Source organism: Diuraphis noxia, unplaced genomic scaffold, assembly GCF_037042655.1.
Source record: "Diuraphis noxia isolate RWA-SAM2 unplaced genomic scaffold, SU_Dnox_SAM2 contig0006, whole genome shotgun sequence".
Lineage (NCBI taxonomy): Eukaryota > Metazoa > Arthropoda > Insecta > Hemiptera > Aphididae > Diuraphis > Diuraphis noxia.
This window is the reverse complement of record NW_028301716.1, coordinates 2496632-2519642: the sequence shown is the minus strand read 5'-3', so window position 1 is coordinate 2519642 and position 23011 is coordinate 2496632. Positions and strand designations below refer to the sequence as shown.

General features: G+C 27.2%; 1 protein-coding gene, 1 long non-coding RNA gene and 1 pseudogene across 3 annotated transcripts; all 3 read right to left on the bottom strand.

Annotated features, from left to right (window-relative positions):
* Window positions 1-9697: 9697 nt before the first annotated feature.
* On the bottom strand, window positions 9698-10209 carry LOC149054543 (uncharacterized). Its single transcript, XR_016192261.1, has 3 exons — window positions 10056-10209; window positions 9841-9988; window positions 9698-9774 (listed from the first exon to the last, which is right to left on the bottom strand). It is a non-coding gene; the product is annotated as an uncharacterized LOC149054543 (long non-coding RNA).
* A 6144-nt stretch (window positions 10210-16353) lies between these two features.
* LOC149054542 (uncharacterized) lies at window positions 16354-17402 on the bottom strand (annotated as a pseudogene). The gene is made up of 3 exons (XR_016192262.1): window positions 17128-17402; window positions 16879-17039; window positions 16354-16810 (listed from the first exon to the last, which is right to left on the bottom strand). The product of XR_016192262.1 is annotated as an uncharacterized LOC149054542 (transcript).
* A 646-nt stretch (window positions 17403-18048) lies between these two features.
* Window positions 18049-20498, bottom strand: LOC149054541 (uncharacterized). Its single transcript, XM_089230118.1, has 5 exons — window positions 20233-20498; window positions 19848-20129; window positions 19490-19678; window positions 19142-19288; window positions 18049-18089 (listed from the first exon to the last, which is right to left on the bottom strand). The coding sequence occupies exons 1-5, from the start codon at window positions 20423-20425 to the stop codon at window positions 18049-18051; spliced, it is 852 nt and encodes a 283-aa protein (XP_089086244.1). The 5' UTR covers window positions 20426-20498.
* Window positions 20499-23011: the final 2513 nt, after the last annotated feature.

Sequence of the window (23011 nt, the reverse complement as noted above, 5' to 3'; positions counted from 1 at the left end):
TGTATTTAAGTAAAAAAAATACATGTTAAAATACTTTTGAATACAGTCTAATACAATCTCAATTATTGAATGCACAGTAGAAAATGACCTCCTCTGAAAAATATGTAGAACGCAAAAAGTACATTTCGCATTGTCAACCCACAATTGAGTAGTGAAAAATGGAAACTGTGCTCAATCGGGTTACAGCCATCAAAATCACACCGATTTTTCGTTGATTTAACATGCTTCTTCATTACCTACTTCACTGATATTTTTTTCTTGGTGAGGGGGATTAAAAGCGAGAGAAAACATTATTTCATGGTAGGATTTTTTTTTAAACTTGGTTTTTCCCAAAAATTTGAATCTTAGGTGGGTTTAAAATGGTTAAAAGTAGTAAAAAGGGGCAAAATAGTTCGATTAAATATGAAATCTTGAGAACTACTTGCCCTATAAGCTGAAGTTTGATAGGTATATGGTAGTGTGTAGGTAGAAAATATCCTCAAAGAACGGATTTTGAAACATTCAACCCCCAAGGGGGTTAAAAAGAGTTATGTAGATAAATAAAAAAAGGCTTTACTACCAATATTTTTTAATTTTGGTATACACACTTTGTAATACAAATAATGAAACGTCTTACAACCGCTTTTTTCAAAATCAAACACCAAAGGGTATAAAGGGGATAAAAATGAAAACGATTTTTTTATTTGGGCGTAAGTACATATTTTGTATAAAAACCACTTTCGTTGTCAATTACCTATAATGTTTAGTTCAGATATGATTAGAAACAAAAATGTGGTAATAAATTAGCCTATTGGCTTGAAACCGTTGAAACAGTTGAAACCGAAATCCAAAATTGAGTATGCTAAACCTTCACAAGAGAAAATTTGAGTTCATTGTACAATTTGTACAATTTGGGTTAAATCCAGATTTTTACATCCAGGTTTTTAAATTTGGAGTTATTGATTTGTACATTCCAGGTTTTTAAATCTGGAGTTCCTGATTTGTACATTCCTGATTCGTACATTCCAGATTTGTACATTCCAGGTTTGTACATTCCAGGTTTTTAAATTTGGAGTTCCTGATTTGTACATTCCAGATTTGTGTAGTCTGAATATGTTCTATCCATATTTGTATTGTCCAGAATTGTGTGGTCCAGGTATTTAAATTCCAGATTTATACAGGCGTCCTAAAAAAATATCAAATAATTGAATTACTAGCCAGTACTTATGAGTACCATAAATAAATATATATACAGGGTGATTTTTTTATCGAAGAACACTCATTATTTAAAAAAGTATTGACTTTTTTAAAAATATTTTTTTACATAGTTTCAACTTGTTAAAAAACGAACGTTTTTATTCAAAAATTATATTTTTAAATGTTTTTTATCCTTATCATTTTTTAAGTTTTTTACTTTTTTGAATGACGACATAGAGTTTTAATTTCATATTCCAAAGCAGAATATTTTTCTAAGTATTTTGATTCATAAAATTCGAATTTAGGACGAGTAGTTTATGAGTTATAGGTATTTAAAGTTTAGATTGGCAGAGTGGAGTGGTACGGAGTTACCCCGCAAAATGTTTGTCCACTACTTAGCTTGTATATATACAGGGTGATTTTTTTATCATGAACCAGTTAATATCTCGGTAAGTATTAGGAATTTTAAAATAATTTTTTTTTTTAACTTTCTAGGTTTTACTATTTTACACTGTGTTACAATTTTCATAATTTTAACTACCTCCCTTATTAGATAAAACACTATCAACTTTAGATTTTCAAATGGTAATACCTATTTTTAATAACGAAAATCTATAAACATACTGAAAAAAATAATTTTAACGTTTACAGAATTTTATTTGAGTAATTAGTTTGCGACTTATTAATGCTTAAATATTCGTTCAATTTGTTGCTACTGGGCAATTTTACAAACCCAACAGTAAAAACCAGAAGTCAAAATGAAATTTTATCTCAATTTAACAATACCCATAACGGTCATTATCGCTAATAACAAGATAGATAAACAATACCAATAAAAAAAAAAAAAAAAAAAGGTGTCTTATCATCACTCCCACCCGAACGCCAAGTGTCGGTGAACGACTAGCCAGCAGAAGCGCAGCTGTATCAGCTATAAAGTATAAAAATAACATTTTAACATTTTACACTTTACCATCATGGTTACAAAATATATCACTGGTTACTGATTCCTGGTATACGATCTTATCACGTATTAGTAGATAGACGATAATAAATGTCGGTAAACCGTTTCTGAAAACATGTGGTTAATCGTTATTCGTTAATGTTAGTTTTCCATTATCAAGTATGGAATATTAATTATAAATTAATTACTATTCTTTGACTGTTTAACCAAAGAAAACGTTTTAAGTAAATACTATGTTATGTCGTTATGTGTATTATTTAAAATATAAATTTAAAGGTTAAGCCAATTATTCCAATGCATACCATACCACGAATAATAATACGTATCTTAATTCGTGATGCATACCTGTTATATTTTTTGATCGTGTTTTAATGTTGTATTTTGGTTAACAAATTTGAATTTAATTAAAAATATACCTCTTTCCAATCAGTAATATTATAAGGTATTTGGGAATCAGATTTCGTACTTTGCCGACACCTTATTTGTATAATTTATTGGTAAGTTCAATCCAAATTTAATATATTAGAATTTTATTTATTTTTTTATTAAATGATTTATACATATTATTGACAAATAATAACCATGGTTCAAATATTTTAATTTTATTTCAGTGGCAATTAGTAGAGTTTATATGATTAATCAAAAAATACAATGAACTATATGACTAGAAAGCTTAATTTGACCAGCAATTAATGCAAATTTACATCGCTTGCTACTGGTATCCGATGACTATAAATTAATATGGAATAAAAGAATAAAATATCCATATTTCTTTACATATTATATTTTAATCTTTAAACAATCTAAACAAATTATTATGTAAGTATGAATTTTTTTTATAAAATAAATAATTTGATATTTATCATAATTTTTGCTTATATTTTAGAAAATTAATTTTGTTTTCTTTCAAATTTCAATTGCAATTTGTAGTACTAACTTTTAATTCAAATATTTATAACAAGATTGGATGAACAAATACAATTTGTTATTGTGGTTAGTCACAGCATAGTACATCTCAACTGATAACTTAATAAGTATGGATAAACAATTTTTTTATACAATAAATCATTTCTATAAATAACTTAATGTTTTTTTTTCAGTTTCATTCAGATGAAAAAAGAAAACAGCGCAGCATCAAGACCGCAACTACTTCTATATTTGTAACATTTGTTGATTGTCACATTAATTGTTAATTTTATGTTTAAATAATTAAGTTAAGTTAAGTTATTGATTTACTATTTTCTATAATTAAGGCTATGGAGTTTTTATTAACCTAAATTGGTAAATTGAAAATTTTTTTTGAATACGGTAGTGCCAGTTTTACGTAATATTAAAAGATTTTTATATCATAAAATATTAATTAAAAATTAACATAATTTCAAAAATAAGTGTAAAATTGAATAATTTTTTAAAACATCCATAGCCCTAAAAATATGTTGCAATCTAGAGTAGATAATACATATAAAGTATGTTTAATGTTCATTTAATTTTTATTAATTTATCTAGGGTAGTGGACATGTTAAGTGTTAATATTTTTTATTAGTTATGACCTTACCCAAATCCTGCAATAACTTGCACTACGGAAATTTGTTCATACTCTAGTAAAATTATTGATAACTAATGTGTTTATTTCCTTAGATAATTTAGTAATGAATTAATGTCCATTATTTGTCTATTCACACACAACTACACAAGTTATTTTTAATATGAAATGCAAATTATACACTATATAAAAAAAATATCCCTGAATATTTAATATTTATAAATGGAAAGTCGGGTAGGCACTATGAACAACAGGCCCTGGGCCTATAGCCTCGCATCAGATTGACTCACTTCCTCAATGCACAAAACATGTAATCAAAATGACTTACCTATTCTATTTTTTTTTTTTTTTAGTATACACAGATTGATTTGTAATTATTTATTTTTAATGAAATGAAAACCTTAAATGACAGGAGCTTTGTAAACATATTATATAACTTAAAAAAAAAAAAAAAAGGAATGTGTGAATAGACCTTTAACTACTTTAGTCTTGGCTCTAAATCTTGAATCCAAGTACATAAATAATACATTTTTATCTGCATATTTATAAATTATTTTTCTAAATACATAGAAATTGTTGATTTACTTTGTTTTAAAATGAATATATGTTATCTGTTTAGTATAATCATTTACTATAGAAATTAAGATACACCATACTGTTTTTAAAAAATATTTATTTTGTAATTTACTCGTCAATCTGATATAGAAATATAAATTATATTAAATAAACACATATGTATTATGTATAATTAACAAATAATAAACTTAAATAAATTAACAAAATATACAACATAATATCTTCTTAACATAAAGCATTGGGTTTTCCAAATTTATTTAATTTTAGTTATCTAAGTTACATACCTATATGTATACCTACATATCAATATAAAACATAATTGATTTAATGATGAATATGACATGTTTCACTCACATAAAAAAGATAAAGGTACCTATCTATCTCATACATTTATAGTACTATTGGTTTTTCACATTTTATCTGTTCTCCGTTGAGTTAACATCTCACAGAGTTACTTTTAAATATATTACTTTTCTGTTAAATATAAATACTACAATGTTCTACTCTATACCTGAAAAAATGGATATGTGGTCATGCTTCATCGAATGTGGAAAAAATAAAAGGAAGGCCGCTTTATTGTACAGCCAACGATTTGGGCTTGAGAGGCAAGTTCCAAATTCTAGTATTTTTTCAAGATTGGAAAAAAACTTAAAATCTACTGGAAGTTTCAATAAAAATAAAAATAGGAAATGTACTAAAACTACGGAAGAATATTCCCAAATTGTATTGCAAAAATTAGAAGAAAATCCTAATACATCTTTAAGAATAGTATCGAGTAAGTTGACACATATACATTTATATATTTGAGCTTGAGGTCTTCTCTGGCACAGTAAATTCTCAAACACTTATTGCCTGGTTTCCATATTATGATCAAATGTGTACTCCAGTTAATTTTTTAGGCCCATATAATCGTAACTGATAATCTATGTACCCCGAGTATGATTTGATTCTGTTCAATTATGTTTTATGCAATTTTATTAGTTGTGTTTTGTGTTTATTTCACATAAACATTGATGCAATTCTGCCAAACTATATCTCATTTTTTTGTGAATCAAGCATAAAATTATTGTTATTTATTAATTATCTTGTTTTATTATTATTTGTTTAGAAGAAGTAGGAATTTCTTATAGTTCAGTACAGAAAATTGCCAAAAAAAATAAATATCATCCATATAAAAGAACTACTGTACAGCATTTAAGATTTGATGATTATGAGCGTCGTATAGTTAGGATTGCAAAGGTGCTTATTTGAATTCTATTTTTAAAAGTTTTTCCTTTTTTAATATTTACTTATGTCTTATCAAACATAAGGTACTTGTTGAAATTGAGGATAATCCTCAATTCTTGGAAAGAATATGTTGGACTGATGAAGCTAAATTTCACAACAATGGCAATGTAAATAGTCAGAATTTGCGTTATTGGTCAAATGGTAATCCTCACTGGCACACCGAGAAGAATTTTCAAGAACGTTATGGCATTAATGTTTGGTGTGGAATATTTTATGACACATTGATTGGTCCATTTTTTTTTTCTGAAAATTTAAATGGTGATAAATATTTAGAATTTTTAAAAAATGAACTCCCCATTCTTTTGGAAGACATACCATTATCTAGACGCAAAAATTTAATTTGGCAGCAGGACGGTGCTCCAGCCCATAATAAAAAAAACTGTCATACAGTATTTAAATTGCACTTTTGGTACGAATTGGATGGGAACGTACAGTCCAAAAATATGTTGGCCACCTCGTAGTCCCGATCTGACTTCGCCGGATTATTTTCTCTGGGGTTATCTTCAAAGTATAGTTTACAAGGAAATGCCTGCTAATGTAAATGATCTTAAACGAAAAATTAAAGATGCTTGTTCAAATATCCCAAGTCATGTGTTAGTGAAAACTACTACAAATGAATTGCTTAGGCGACTGGCAATTTGTTTGGAAGTGGATGGTCATCAGTTTGAACATTTATTAAAATAAATTATTAATAAACTTTAATTGTGTACCTACAAGTTTTTTGTATGTGTTTGTCAATTTTAATTACATTTACATTTTATTTTACAATATTATGTTAGACTAATATTACTCTATGAACAATTATTATAGATCATAAGAAATAATAATCTATTGATTACACAATGAAAACATTGATAGTGAATGATTTTTGAGTTAACAGCCAAGGTATACAAATATTAATTAATTACTAAAATTATGAAAATATTGTTAATGGTATAGCCGGTATTGGTAACATAAGTTTGGTACTTATAATTATTATGAATTATTCAATTATGATTATAAATTTATAACCTTGAAGATGTTATTTACATTTTTTTATTTTATTAATTAGTATTTAGTATTTTAGAAGCCACTAGCCACTAGGATTAATAAGTTCAACACATTGATATAAGTTTAGTTATTAATAAGTAGTTTTTATTTCAGTTCATTAAAAATTAAGTTTTGATAATGAATTGCTTAGTTTATCCATGTCACTAGGCATAACTGTTGGCCAACAAGATGGCATAACATATGTTTTTGGCGATGTTTGGCGTTTCCTGTCCAGAGTGCAACATCGAGCCTGATTTAGAACATTATTCATTATTGTCTATTACATATTAAACATTCGAATCATGCTTCATCAAAATGTTACCTTGTCTCCTTTCGACCAGTATGTAAACCGTGACTTGGCTCTTTTTATTATAGTTTCGTCTTCAAATGACGTTGGTTTTACCTTTTTAACCAAAACTTCAAAGTTGGAGTGTACCGGACACCACCATTCAGTGCACTAAATTAAATTTTATGTAAGTAAACAATTTAAATAATAACTTCTGAATTCTACATTTTTAGTTTTTTAAACAGAAAATGTGCAATTAATATATTAGAATTAGATAGTATTATGGTAATGTAAATATTATGATGTAAATCACGTACTTGTTTTATCTGAAGGTCTGCAAATTCATCATAAACTGATTGGGCTGATTTAGCCAATTTAGCCGGTAAAGATGAAACTGGTGAAGAAGAAGGAACTTTTGAAGGTAAAATAACTGCTGAAGACGAAGGAATTACTGAAGAAGGAAGAACTGAATCTTGTTTCTCAGTCACATTTACTTTTACTTCCTTGATTATGTCCAAGTTGTCATCAATAGAATTTGTTAAACTCTTAACAATTCTATTTTCAAATTTAGCAAATTTGGTTTCTATTAAATTGTCAATTTGCTGTAGGGTAATCATTTTTTCACTTTTCTCTTCCTGTAGGTATGTAATATAATTTATTATTACACTAGGTGCTTATAGGTCTCATAAAAAATTTATCTTACTAATGCAGTAATTTTGCGCTTTAAACAAACATTTTCTGCCACAGTATCATCAAAACCATTTTTTAGTGTCTCATTTTTCTTTTTCATCTCTTTCTAAAGTAAATACAATTATTTACAAATTATTATATTATTGCCTCACCAATTTCAAAAACACTGCACCATTAAATTCTATAATATTTTAAGTGCATTTTAACACATATTTAAAGTTAATGTCAAATATTTAATACGTTAACTGCCATATGACCTCAGGCAATCTATGGTGGATCACGTTTTAAAATCAGCACATGACCCTAATTGAACTACCCAAATATTGCTATTAAAAAATTGTATATTAATTAACTTAAAAACGATTTACTAATTGTATTTCAGCACATCCTATTTCCTCTATGTGTGTTTCAATTTCTTGCTCCAGCCTTTTATTTTCGTCCATCAAACTTTGGTTTGTGGTCTCCAATATATGTAGCTTCTGATAAAATATTTTCAAAAATATTTTTATGTATACTAAATTCTTCTAAAATGATCTTAGTATGAGCCCTACTAATTATGTTTCATTTTAAATAGTAAAACTTACTTGCATTAAAGACTCCAACTGAACAACAATGGACAAATAGCCTTCTTTATAAAATTCTGATTCGGACACATCAGATACTGTTTTTTTATGAACTTTTAAAAATTGTTCATATGAACTTGGAAATTCATCCATCTTACTCATGTTTTTTAATGAAAAAAAATTGTATTTAGTAACTCTGTGAGATGTTAACTCAACGGAGAACAGATAAAATGTGAAAAACCAATAGTACTATAAATGTATGAGATAGATAGGTACCTTTATCTTTTTTATGTGAGTGAAACATGTCATATTCATCATTAAATCAATTATGTTTTATATTGATATGTAGGTATACATATAGGTATGTAACTTAGATAACTAAAATTAAATAAATTTGGAAAACCCAATGCTTTATGTTAAGAAGATATTATGTTGTATATTTTGTTAATTTATTTAAGTTTATTATTTGTTAATTATACATAATACATATGTGTTTATTTAATATAATTTATATTTCTATATCAGATTGACGAGTAAATTACAAAATAAATATTTTTTAAAAACAGTATGGTGTATCTTAATTTCTATAGTAAATGATTATACTAAACAGATAACATATATTCATTTTAAAACAAAGTAAATCAACAATTTCTATGTATTTAGAAAAATAATTTATAAATATGCAGATAAAAATGTATTATTTATGTACTTGGATTCAAGATTTAGAGCCAAGACTAAAGTAGTTAAAGGTCTATTCACACATTCCTTTTTTTTTTTTTTTTAAGTTATATAATATGTTTACAAAGCTCCTGTCATTTAAGGTTTTCATTTCATTAAAAATAAATAATTACAAATCAATCTGTGTATACTAAAAAAAAAAAAAATAGAATAGGTAAGTCATTTTGATTACATGTTTTGTGCATTGAGGAAGTGAGTCAATCTGATGCGAGGCTATAGGCCCAGGGCCTGTTGTTCATAGTGCCTACCCGACTTTCCATTTATAAATATTAAATATTCAGGGATATTTTTTTTATATAGTGTATAATTTGCATTTCATATTAAAAATAACTTGTGTAGTTGTGTGTGAATAGACAAATAATGGACATTAATTCATTACTAAATTATCTAAGGAAATAAACACATTAGTTATCAATAATTTTACTAGAGTATGAACAAATTTCCGTAGTGCAAGTTATTGCAGGATTTGGGTAAGGTCATAACTAATAAAAAATATTAACACTTAACATGTCCACTACCCTAGATAAATTAATAAAAATTAAATGAACATTAAACATACTTTATATGTATTATCTACTCTAGATTGCAACATATTTTTAGGGCTATGGATGTTTTAAAAAATTATTCAATTTTACACTTATTTTTGAAATTATGTTAATTTTTAATTAATATTTTATGATATAAAAATCTTTTAATATTACGTAAAACTGGCACTACCGTATTCAAAAAAAATTTTCAATTTACCAATTTAGGTTAATAAAAACTCCATAGCCTTAATTATAGAAAATAGTAAATCAATAACTTAACTTAACTTAATTATTTAAACATAAAATTAACAATTAATGTGACAATCAACAAATGTTACAAATATAGAAGTAGTTGCGGTCTTGATGCTGCGCTGTTTTCTTTTTTCATCTGAATGAAACTGAAAAAAAAACATTAAGTTATTTATAGAAATGATTTATTGTATAAAAAAATTGTTTATCCATACTTATTAAGTTATCAGTTGAGATGTACTATGCTGTGACTAACCACAATAACAAATTGTATTTGTTCATCCAATCTTGTTATAAATATTTGAATTAAAAGTTAGTACTACAAATTGCAATTGAAATTTGAAAGAAAACAAAATTAATTTTCTAAAATATAAGCAAAAATTATGATAAATATCAAATTATTTATTTTATAAAAAAAATTCATACTTACATAATAATTTGTTTAGATTGTTTAAAGATTAAAATATAATATGTAAAGAAATATGGATATTTTATTCTTTTATTCCATATTAATTTATAGTCATCGGATACCAGTAGCAAGCGATGTAAATTTGCATTAATTGCTGGTCAAATTAAGCTTTCTAGTCATATAGTTCATTGTATTTTTTGATTAATCATATAAACTCTACTAATTGCCACTGAAATAAAATTAAAATATTTGAACCATGGTTATTATTTGTCAATAATATGTATAAATCATTTAATAAAAAAATAAATAAAATTCTAATATATTAAATTTGGATTGAACTTACCAATAAATTATACAAATAAGGTGTCGGCAAAGTACGAAATCTGATTCCCAAATACCTTATAATATTACTGATTGGAAAGAGGTATATTTTTAATTAAATTCAAATTTGTTAACCAAAATACAACATTAAAACACGATCAAAAAATATAACAGGTATGCATCACGAATTAAGATACGTATTATTATTCGTGGTATGGTATGCATTGGAATAATTGGCTTAACCTTTAAATTTATATTTTAAATAATACACATAACGACATAACATAGTATTTACTTAAAACGTTTTCTTTGGTTAAACAGTCAAAGAATAGTAATTAATTTATAATTAATATTCCATACTTGATAATGGAAAACTAACATTAACGAATAACGATTAACCACATGTTTTCAGAAACGGTTTACCGACATTTATTATCGTCTATCTACTAATACGTGATAAGATCGTATACCAGGAATCAGTAACCAGTGATATATTTTGTAACCATGATGGTAAAGTGTAAAATGTTAAAATGTTATTTTTATACTTTATAGCTGATACAGCTGCGCTTCTGCTGGCTAGTCGTTCACCGACACTTGGCGTTCGGGTGGGAGTGATGATAAGACACCTTTTTTTTTTTTTTTTTTTATTGGTATTGTTTATCTATCTTGTTATTAGCGATAATGACCGTTATGGGTATTGTTAAATTGAGATAAAATTTCATTTTGACTTCTGGTTTTTACTGTTGGGTTTGTAAAATTGCCCAGTAGCAACAAATTGAACGAATATTTAAGCATTAATAAGTCGCAAACTAATTACTCAAATAAAATTCTGTAAACGTTAAAATTATTTTTTTCAGTATGTTTATAGATTTTCGTTATTAAAAATAGGTATTACCATTTGAAAATCTAAAGTTGATAGTGTTTTATCTAATAAGGGAGGTAGTTAAAATTATGAAAATTGTAACACAGTGTAAAATAGTAAAACCTAGAAAGTTTAAAAAAAAAATTATTTTAAAATTCCTAATACTTACCGAGATATTAACTGGTTCATGATAAAAAAATCACCCTGTATATAAATATAACTAATAATATTCAATTATATTAATAATCATAACATCATAACAGAGGACCCAGACAACAGAATCATAATATTTACATTATAGTAATATTCATTTTAGGTTAAATAGATAATATTGTAGTTTTAATACAGCAATAATGTTTTTTAAAAGTTATATAAATTATATTATAAATATAACATTATTTTAAAATTCCACCTAAATTGGTTTTTTAATGTTAAAAATGTAATTTTGTTGTATTATTATATAATTATTATATTGGTGATGTTAAATAATGTTATTTACAGAATGTTTTAAGTATTTTTCGTATTTCTTAATTTTTCAACATTTTAAACTTAATTTTGTTAAAATGTTTTAAAATCGTTAAAAAACCAACTGTTACGAGGACGACTACTTGACTTTATGTGGTGCCGACCGGGACCACTTGCCATAAGCCGATGTGTAAAGCGCCCGATGTTAGTCTAGGTAGGAAATTCCTCTCACTTCCCCCCGATACCCCTGATAATGGTGTGCATAGGCAACCAATTACTCTGAGGGCGGCGGCCGCGTGGACCGACGATTATGGGACAACGGAAGGGAAGCTACCTAATTACATAGGAAACAGGATGGTACAGGCTATGTATGGGGAGGGGGGCCCTGTGGTCGATCCGGTGTGGCGCAATGACGCAGCAGGACTTACAACTGTATGGGCACTTAAAATTAACTTAATCTATTGATGAAGACTTTGCGTGTTGAGATGGATGGAGGTTGAGGTGGACTGGATACTAGAAGGCCTTGGCGGCCTCTCACGCACCACGGCGGGTGCTGGCGGACTTACGTGTGCCGGCAAACTCAACAGTTGGACAACAACAGTTGACGTGGTATCGACGGCGGAACACGGAGACCAAAACGCGTAGCAATCAGTGCGTCGGGTTCCGACTTTGCTAGACGTGTGTGAGGAGGAAATATACAAATAATAATGACTCTTTTCTGTGTGTTTTGGTGCAGTTTATTTGTCAATAAATGTGGCTTTAATAGCGCATGACGAAGTACATGTTTACAAACGAGCCGCAATGGCAAAAAGAAAAACAAAATTAATGCCGTACTGGCGATTAACAAAAAGAAGATTGTGCAGAAAAAAAAAACCGGGCAAGTGCGAGTTGGACTCGCGCACCGAGGGTTCCGTACAAACCTGTAGGTATATAAGTAAAAGTTTTTTTTATTTTTATTGCAAAATGAAATTTATAACATAAAAATATGGAAAGCTGGAGGATCATAAATTAATGACAAAGGTATCTTTATCGTTCCAGTAATCCTTCATTTTATATTAACATCTATCATTTATTTTATAATATAACAAGGGCAAGCTTTTTTATCAAAGTTATTTATTTACAGTTTTTTAGTCACTATTTAGAAATCTGGTACAAAAATGTTAATTAAGAATTAAATTTGAACCAGATTTGTAAATGGTGACTGAAAAAGGTATGATTAGTACCACATTGAACATTGAAGTTCGAAAAAACGTTATCTATAGTTGTACTACTTCGTGTAGTGCTAGTGTTTATTAACGGAAACATGTTTAGGGATGAAAAAAATGTGGAAATTCCATTTTGGGGATTCATTCTAAAATCGATATTGAAGTCTCCCACAGCAATCAGACGAGAACATGATGTATACCTATTGAGGTTGTTGTCGTATATTGCTGTATTTATGCATTCTATTGCAACATTAATTGGACATTGTGGTGACCTATATACAGTTATCACTCTGACATTAAACATTTCAAAATGCAAGCATTCACAATGGCCGTTTGCAGCGCCTGGGTTATTTAAATAATATTTTTTACATGATCCATCTGTCACGGCATCTTTGAGACTGCGACGTACATACGCGATAGATCCCCAACCTGGATTTGCATTAGATATAGCTGGACCATCGACTCTGCACACCTCATAAAATCCATCAAGTTCGAAAGTATCTCTACAGCACCCCCAAGTTTCAACAAACAATGCTGCATGGGAGGAATGGATAATAGGATCTATGATGACGTCCGACAAATGTTTGTTTTTATATTATGTAAAATAATATTTTCGTTGACAATTAACGCAACTATAGCCATAATAATTATGGCTATATTATGGATATATAATAATAATAATATATAATATAATATATATATATTAATAATATAGTAGTATAATAATAATATAATAATATAATTATTATATTTTTGTAAAGTTTTGGAGTTTTATTTATTTCGGTAAACGTGCGAACAGCATCTGGGCGCTCGTGCGAATGACGCACGGCTGTTGCTCGCTCCACGGCCATACCGTAGCCGCCTAAATTTCCCCTTCCGTGTCACCGCCGCCGACACCGCGCACCGTTGCCGACACCGTGCACCGCCGCGCCGCCGACCAGACCGAAAATAAACCGAACGACGAGCAGATATTATATAGATATGTCTCGGATACTCAAAACCTTATCGGTAACACATTATATTATTAATTTCGATTTTAAAATAACACGGTCGCATGTGTCATTTATGATTCTATTATAACGCTTGCCGCAATAATCGACGACGCACACAGGCTTTCCCAAGTTAAATTATATATTATAGTAAATAAATACGTAAACTTATTAGTCAAGTGTTTTATTTATTATTGTAGTATTCGGCACATGCTGTAAAGTTGTGATATGTCTTAAACGTTTACGCATACACAAGGTGTTTTACTTATTATTTTTGAATAATATAAGCGTCTTCGTATACGTACACATACAAAGTTTATGTACGGTTTTTTATAAGTATCGAAGTGTATTGAAATAAAATGAAGTCGTAAAATATACTACGCATTTACGCATACACAAGGACAAGGTGTTTTACTTATTATTTACTTATTATTATAGGTATAGGCTGGCTAAATAGAATTGGAAGTATCCTTGGATACGATTTCACGGCTGTATTTTTTCAATAAACATCAAATATCGTTTACAGAGAAGGTTTTAATTCCCTCGCAAGTAGTCGCGAGTTTGAAAATATGCGGCTTAAATTGTTATTATTTCTTTCGATTGCGTTGACATAAAAGTTTGATTTTGTTACAGTTTAAAGGTATTATAGACTTAAGTATTTAGTATGAATTTTAATTTAATACCTCATCGCGTTCATGAGATAAGGAGTAGTAACTTTGAAATTTTCAAAATTGTCAAAAATATTTTTCAAAAATATTTTTTTTTTATATGATGAAACTAAAAATTTACGGTTTTCGTAATTTTTCCTATATCTGTACTATATGACGTGACTTCGTACGAAATTTCAAGATTCTAAGTTCACGGGAAGTACCCTGTAGGTTTTGATTCCCGTGCGAGTTTCGAAAATTTGACAGACGGACGGACGATATGCGGCTTAAATTGTTATTATTTCTTTCGATTGCGTTGACATAAAAGTTTGATTTTGTTACAGTTTAAAGGTATTATAGACTTAAGTATTTAATATGAATTTTAATTTAATACCTCAACGCGTTCATGAGATAAGGAGTAGTAACTTGAAATTTTCAAAATTGTCAAAAATATTTTTCAAAAATATTTTTTTTTTATATGATGAAACTAAAAATTTACGGTTTTCGTAATTTTTCCTATATCTGTACTATATGACGTGACTTCGTACGAAATTTCAAGATTCTAAGTTCACGGGAAGTACCCTGTAGGTTTTGATTCCCGTGCGAGTTTCGAAAATTTGCGGAAATTTGCGGCCTAAATGGCTGTATCTTTTGATTGCGTTGGCTTAGAAGGTTGATTTTTCTACAGCTTCCAGGGACAGTAGACCTGAGTATCATATACAAATTTCAGTTTGATACCTCCACGCGTTCCTGAGAAAAACGCTCTTGACAGACGGACGGACGGACGGACAACAAAGTGATGTTATAAGGGTTCCGTTTTTTTCTTTTGAAGTACGGAACCCTAAAAACGGAAAAAACAAGAAGTGTTGCTTTAATAGCGAACACATGACAACGACGAACAACCGACAGAAAAAACAAAATATGATAAACGAACGATATATACAAAGACATTAGACATAGAATACAATAACCGATTAAAACAAAGACAATATACATTTTTAATTACACAACAATATTTACATAACTGATTAACAGAAGGAAAGAGGAGGATGGTGGCTCGACCGTGCGCGGACTACCCGAAACCTTATCGCACCAAGGCGGCCAGCCGCGCGAATAGTCACTGTGGCGCAAACACAAACGTTAAAATACTTTATTATATAGATATTTTTATAATGTCTTTTTGACATTACATTTTTAAGTTAAATTAAAAACAATCTAGAACGTTTTGGAAAAATTATTATACCTAACCTTTTAGTTATTTTGATAGTCGCGATTATCATGTTGTTGCTGTTTAGTGTATGGTACCTTATTATAGTTACTACACTATTATATATTATAATTATATTCTATAATAATTCAAGGTTATATACTCCCCAGACAGCAATATAAAATTATTTTAACATTTTTAGAATATTTAGAAGTTAACATTAATGTTTCCATAACATTTTAATTGCATTTGTTTAATATTATTGAAACTTTCTTAGAATATTAAATGGTCATTATTTGTCCTACCTTTATAAGTTTCCTAAAATGTTATGAAATTAACATTCTGAAAATATTCTTGTACTGATTAGATTAAAACATTTCGTGAAAGTTACAGTAATATTTATGAAATATTTTCAAAATATTTTAATTTCATTTCATACCATCAATTTTAATGTTATAATAACATTATGTCATTAAGTTCGTATAATATTTCAATATAATATATTTATAATATTCTTTTGAAATTATAATAAATAATATTTGAAATTTTAAATATGTTTTAACGTATATTATATAATATAAAATAATTTCAAAATACACAAATAAATAAAAAAAAGTCAAAAGTATTCACTTTCAAATATTTATTAATATTTTATAACTCAATTAAAAAAAAATAATTTCATGATATCAGCAATGGTATTTATACAATATCAATAACATAAAACAGATTTGAAAAAAAAAATTAATGACAAAATTCAATGAATTATTATATAAATTAATATAATAATAATAATAAAATAAAAAAAATAATATAGCATTGATATAGCGCATGATTTCAGCAATGGTATTTACTCAATACCAACAACATAAAAAATATTAAAATAATAATAATAATAATGAAAAAATTAAATATATATTATATAAAATAATTATAATGTATTGTCCAGATTATTTAATGTCTGTATTGTAGCATTTGCTTTGCTTAAAATCCTAAATTTGGCATGGGCCAACCAAGTTGATAGTGGTGTGTCAATGTCCTTGTCAATTATGTTTTTATACTTGATGTTAACCCTTAAAGCATCTAAAAAACAAAAATAATATTAAATATTAATAATATTAGTAAATATAATAATAATAAATATTAATAACCAATGATTAAACGATAACATCCAAGCTTTGAAAAATTTTTTTTTTTTAAATCCCAATAGCGAGTAACTTTTTATAAGTTCATCTGAAAACATTTTCAACATGATACGTCGTACACTATCCCCAATATCTTTATTTCCAACTAATAAAGATAGTTTTGATACCTAAAAAATGAATAGTTAAGCTGATTTAAGATATTTAATATATTATATACATATTTACTATTTATTTTAAATGAGTTCTAATGCATACCATATTAGGTCTAAAATTTTTATCACATAGCAATTTTTGTTCGAAATTATCAAGTTCATCATCCGTCTTAAGAGGGAATATTTCATCGATATTAATTGATTGTGTAATATTGTTTGCCATGTGTGCTGTGATGGTTTCACCAGAAGTATTTAAAAAATTTTGTAATGCAACATGTGATGCATTCAATGTATTGCTCATTGTGATTTGATCATACTTTAATTTTGTTAATGTATGTATAACAAAGTTTTGGAATTCTATTATAAAATAAAAAATTAATTTGCAAATATTATTATATACAATATATTATTATGCCACAATTATTTCTACTTAATTTTTTAAAAATTATGTATTAATCGCGTGCATATATAGTCATATAAAACAAATATAGATACCCGTCTACAAAATATATTATTTTGTCATTAATTTTTTTTTTCAAATCTGTTTTATGTTATTGATATTGTATAAATACCATTGCTGATATCATGAAATTATTTTTTTTTAATTGAGTTATAAAATATTAATAAATATTTGAAAGTGAATACTTTTGACTTTTTTTTATTTATTTGTGTATTTTGAAATTATTTTATATTATATAATATATGTTAAAACATATTTAAAATTTCAAATATTATTTATTATAATTTCAAAAGAATATTATAAATATATTATATTGAAATATTATACGAACTTAATGACATAATGTTATTATAACATTAAAATTGATGGTATGAAATGAAATTAAAATATTTTGAAAATATTTCATAAATATTACTGTAACTTTCACGAAATGTTTTAATCTAATCAGTACAAGAATATTTTCAGAATGTTAATTTCATAACATTTTAGGAAACTTATAAAGGTAGGACAAATAATGACCATTTAATATTCTAAGAAAGTTTCAATAATATTAAACAAATGCAATTAAAATGTTATGGAAACATTAATGTTAACTTCTAAATATTCTAAAAATGTTAAAATAATTTTATATTGCTGTCTGGGAATTACACGATTATGATACAAACAAAATTCAGACATTTTAACATAGCATGAATTATTATAATTTATATTATTATATATATTATATTATATTATTATTTTATTATAATAATATAATATTTTTATTTTTCGGAGTGAGTGTTTAGTTCTATTAGTCTGTCCTAGAAATGTGTTAAATTTAATTATGACATTCAATATATTTTATTATATAATAATATTATAATAATCCAACTGCAGGCAACTTATATACGGTCTACGAGAGAGTAACTATACGACCACGTGCATAATAACATACCTAATATAATATATTATATTTTATTCAGTTTCCTCTACCCCCTTTTTTTTATTTATGTATTTGTTGGCCGGGACCGTTTCTTCACCTTAACGTTTTGGTTTAGGCCCTTCTAAAACGTACTCCTTTTCGTATTAGTAGATGGTATGTAGCTCATTGTTTATTAATGTAAATCATCGATAGCCCGATAGGTATAAATATAAATAAAGAATAAAATATATATCAAATATTAAAACCAATATAATAATAGAGAATAGTATGAATAATTACAATAAATAAGATATTCATATAAATATATTGTTATTATGATCTGATGAAAATAATAAATATTATTCGCCAATAGCGTATTTAAGGGGGGGGGCGAGGTCCAGGAATACTGAACACCCCCCATAGCAAATAAAAAAGAACAGATATGTTCCTGAAGCATAATTAAGTAATAAGTATAGAAATTATACATTTATAGTAATATATTATTCTGACAACGATTTCCATGCAGCAGCTTAATGTTATAATTTTTACAAACTTCCATAATTCATATTAATTACGTATAGGTAAACTGTGGACCGCTGCTTCCCTCTAGAAATATGCTAGTAATGTTGTTTTATTTAAATATGAGCATTGGAGTGTACTTAATACATTATAAGAATATTTAAATTTTTTTATTATTACAATTAAATGTAAATTTATTAAATATAAATAATATACATTTATTTAAATTGTACATACCTGCAGTAGTCATTAGAGGCACATCATTTATTGGTGAAGCAATAGTAGTGAGGTTACTTGAGGAAGACAGTTCACCACTCACCACAGTGGCATTATTTGTTGATACAGAAGTAGAAGTTGGAAAATATTTTTTAGTTTTCTTGCAATCTAAAAAAAATATTACAAAATTGAATAATAGTTAAATAAATTATAAGAGTATACACAATAATTTGTAAATAAATTAATATACATTTTGAAGTCAATATGGACTGATGTTAAATACAATATAGGTATACTAATTACTATAATAATAAATATGAATAAAGGATCTAATAAAAATAATAGAATATTTTTTACTACATTTTATACCTGAGAAGTGTGAATTAAGAAATAATAATCTTTTTGTAGGCACTAGTTTTGGTGTTATTGCTTCAGTAGGCATTTGCAGAATGTCATCAGTGGTTTGTAGTTGCTCTGGATTCAAGTCACTACAAACTGAAGTTTCAAACTCAATTCTGTCATTTACAGGAGGTGATTTTTCAATATGAACTGAGTTCTCTGTAATTTAAAAAAAAAAAAAAAGAGTTTCTTACTGTTGTCACATTTCTCAATCTGTGGTTGCTACAATAGATAATAGACAATAATAATATGACACTAAAGAGGTTAAGAAATGATGCATAAGGAACATTTTGTTAATATTAATTATTGAAAATTGAAATAATCATACCATTTAAAACTAAAGGTAGTTCATAAGATGGATCTTTATCTGAGTCATATAAAATACTGTCAGTCTCTGAACTTGAATCAGCTTTTGTAGATAATATATCAATAACCGGTCTACTCCTTATTGGTAATAAAATATCATGTCTTAAGGAAGGAGGACTATCTATTTTGTTTTTATTATTACTACAACGTTGAATATGTCTATCATTTTGTGTATCCTCGTTAGTAGATAAATCTGATAAATAAACGGCTTTCTTGGATTTTTTACGAGCTTCTTCTAAGTTTTCTAAACATATAATTAATAAATAATAACCATAATTAGTCATGTATTAGATATTATTTAGTAAATCATTTATAATAAGTTATGTTATAACTATGAGTTTTTTTACCGTATGATCTTCCCAAAGTTCTGGATGGAATCCATTTGAAATTTATTTCATCAGGATTTTTTTGTTTCTCGATATATTTCTTTACTTTAGTTTTGACAAGAGGCCATGCGCATAACTTTGTTTCTTTATTGAACCATGCAACTGGTACTGACTCCACACTGTCGTCACCAAAAAAATGGACAACAATCCACATGGTTGTTTTTCTACATATATGATAATAATATATTTTACGATATTTTATAAATAAAAATAAAGTTGTATTTACAAATAAGTAGTATAAATTTATATTTTTCTGAGTAGGTATATGAAACAATAAGAAAAAATTAGTAATATTTACAAAAATGTATTAATTCAAGAAATTTAAGCAGTATGTATTATAGGCATAACGATTGAATTCCCATTATGCGCAATTAACATCATTTTTTTTTTATGTTATTAATTGTACAGGTTTTTAAGCTTTCTGTTAAATCTTTTACAATATATATGTCAAATTCTGTTGAATCCGTTAGCTTGTCATGAAACAATGTTTTTGTTTCAAAATGTTTTCCAATCAACACTATGTCAGATTTTTGTTTAACTATATTCAAGCATTTAAAAACTTCTCTATCTGTGGTTAGAACATAGCTATCTTTATCAAATTTTGTATTTATTTGAATATTTTTACAGATTAATTTTTTGTACTGACATCCATTTAAATTATTGATTAATGGACCATTATTGTGAGGTAGTAATAATATTGGATGATTTGTTGGATTTTTAGATAAGCTAAGGGAATTATGACAATATATTTCTGAGTATCGGTTTATGACTTGTTCGAGTGGTTTTTCATGTTTTCGTATTTTAGATTTTAATTCTTTCATATAGTTTTCGAAAGAAAATGCGCTGCAGTTATCAAGAGGACCATAAAATTTAAAATCATCACACAAATGTGATAAACCATGAATATTGTGGGAATTATGTTCACGACCATATAATATTTCAAATGTTTTTATAAAATATTCTAAAAGTTCTTCGGCATATGGTAAATAATGTTGAAGATTTGGACTAAGTAGTATTATCATAGAAATATTTAATGACATGAAATGATTATAGCAATTATCGTTAATAATATTTTTTAGTACAATAGGTCCTATGTACAATAAAAATAATCTTAACTCTGTAGCTTTCCATCTGGATACCTCTTGAATTTCTCTGGTTTTTCTAACAAAGTCTGATGGAATATAACACTTGACAGCCAATAGTGCTTCTGTTAATTTGTGTACATCACGACTTGGTAAACGAACATTCAACGGTCCTTTATGTAACCACAGCCCAATCAATTTTTTAACGACTCCGAGACAAACAAGATGCATATAATCAAGGGTAAACATACGAACCAAATCGATCCCTGGCAACTCAACAAGGTTTGAAATAGACTCACCTACATGATGCTCTTCGTGTGTCATATTTTCATATGTTTTGTGTGTTCTTTTAGTAGATTTACTATTAGAATATGGAAAACAAATACGATTTTGATAATATTCACCTTTTGCAATACATCGGTTACAAGAGGAATATCCTGAGTGACCTTTAGTTTTTAATAAAAAAGATTTTGCTGGTGCATCACACACAAAACTATAAATTATCACTTTTTTAATACAGTCATTAATTTCTATACCATTTGTTATAAGATCTTTGGTTTCGGCAACAAAATCTAATAAAAAGTCATTACTGTCTTTTGGTTTAGATTTGCCAAAGTAAATGCCAACTGGAAATACATTTTTGTCCATTCCAACAATATATGCCATAATTGGCCAAAATTGACTATTATTGCTTTTAGTTAATGGTAAACCATCAACCCCAATTGCAATTTTTATTTCTGTTAAACTGCTTGTATCATATCGTCGAATTCCTTCTGCCAATCCAAAATGATAATATGACCCAGGAATAACTGTACGAATAAATCGCTCTGCAGGTTTCAGTGTGGCTAAAAGTGTTCTACTATCATATGGCAAATCTTGGGTATTTATATTATCTTGTTTCTTCATTAACTTCAATAATTTATTTACAGTAGCATTTGGAATATTGCATTCGACTGCCCAAATTCCCAAATTTTTATTAAATGTATTGCAAGATGAATTGTTTATTTCACTTACTGCTGAAAAAGGATTTACATTATGGTCTTCGTTACCTAACAGATCACCAATAGTGGACACAGTTATAGTTTCTTGATCATAAGGTATAGAAGTTGTCATTTGTGGTGAATTAATATAATTATTTGTTCCTTTTGATGTTGATGGCATATTAATAATTTCACCCGATTGATTGTCTTCTGAATTTTCTACCTTACTCACATTTATTTCCTCTGTTGCATGATTATTATTTGCAGATATATTGGTTTCATTACTATATAGATTATTAATGAAATCTAGTTCTTGTCGAATATTCCTATTTTTTGACCTTTTACTTTTGAACATTATCTTAACAATTATAATAATAATAATATACCAAAAAAAAAATTAAGTATAGATACTTACATAAACGTTTATATATATAAGTTATACAGCTGGTACACACAGTACAAATCCGAATTGAAACACTAAAAAAATATTTAAAAATCAAATTAATTATTAACAGCTATAACTAATAATACTATATAACATTATATTATACTTATAATACCACAAAAAAAGACTGAACAGATTTTAATAATAGTTATATCAATAGATTTTTATTGATATTCGGGAGATGTTTTAAGCTTTTTTGTTAACATCTATACCGTTGCTATACCCAATAAATA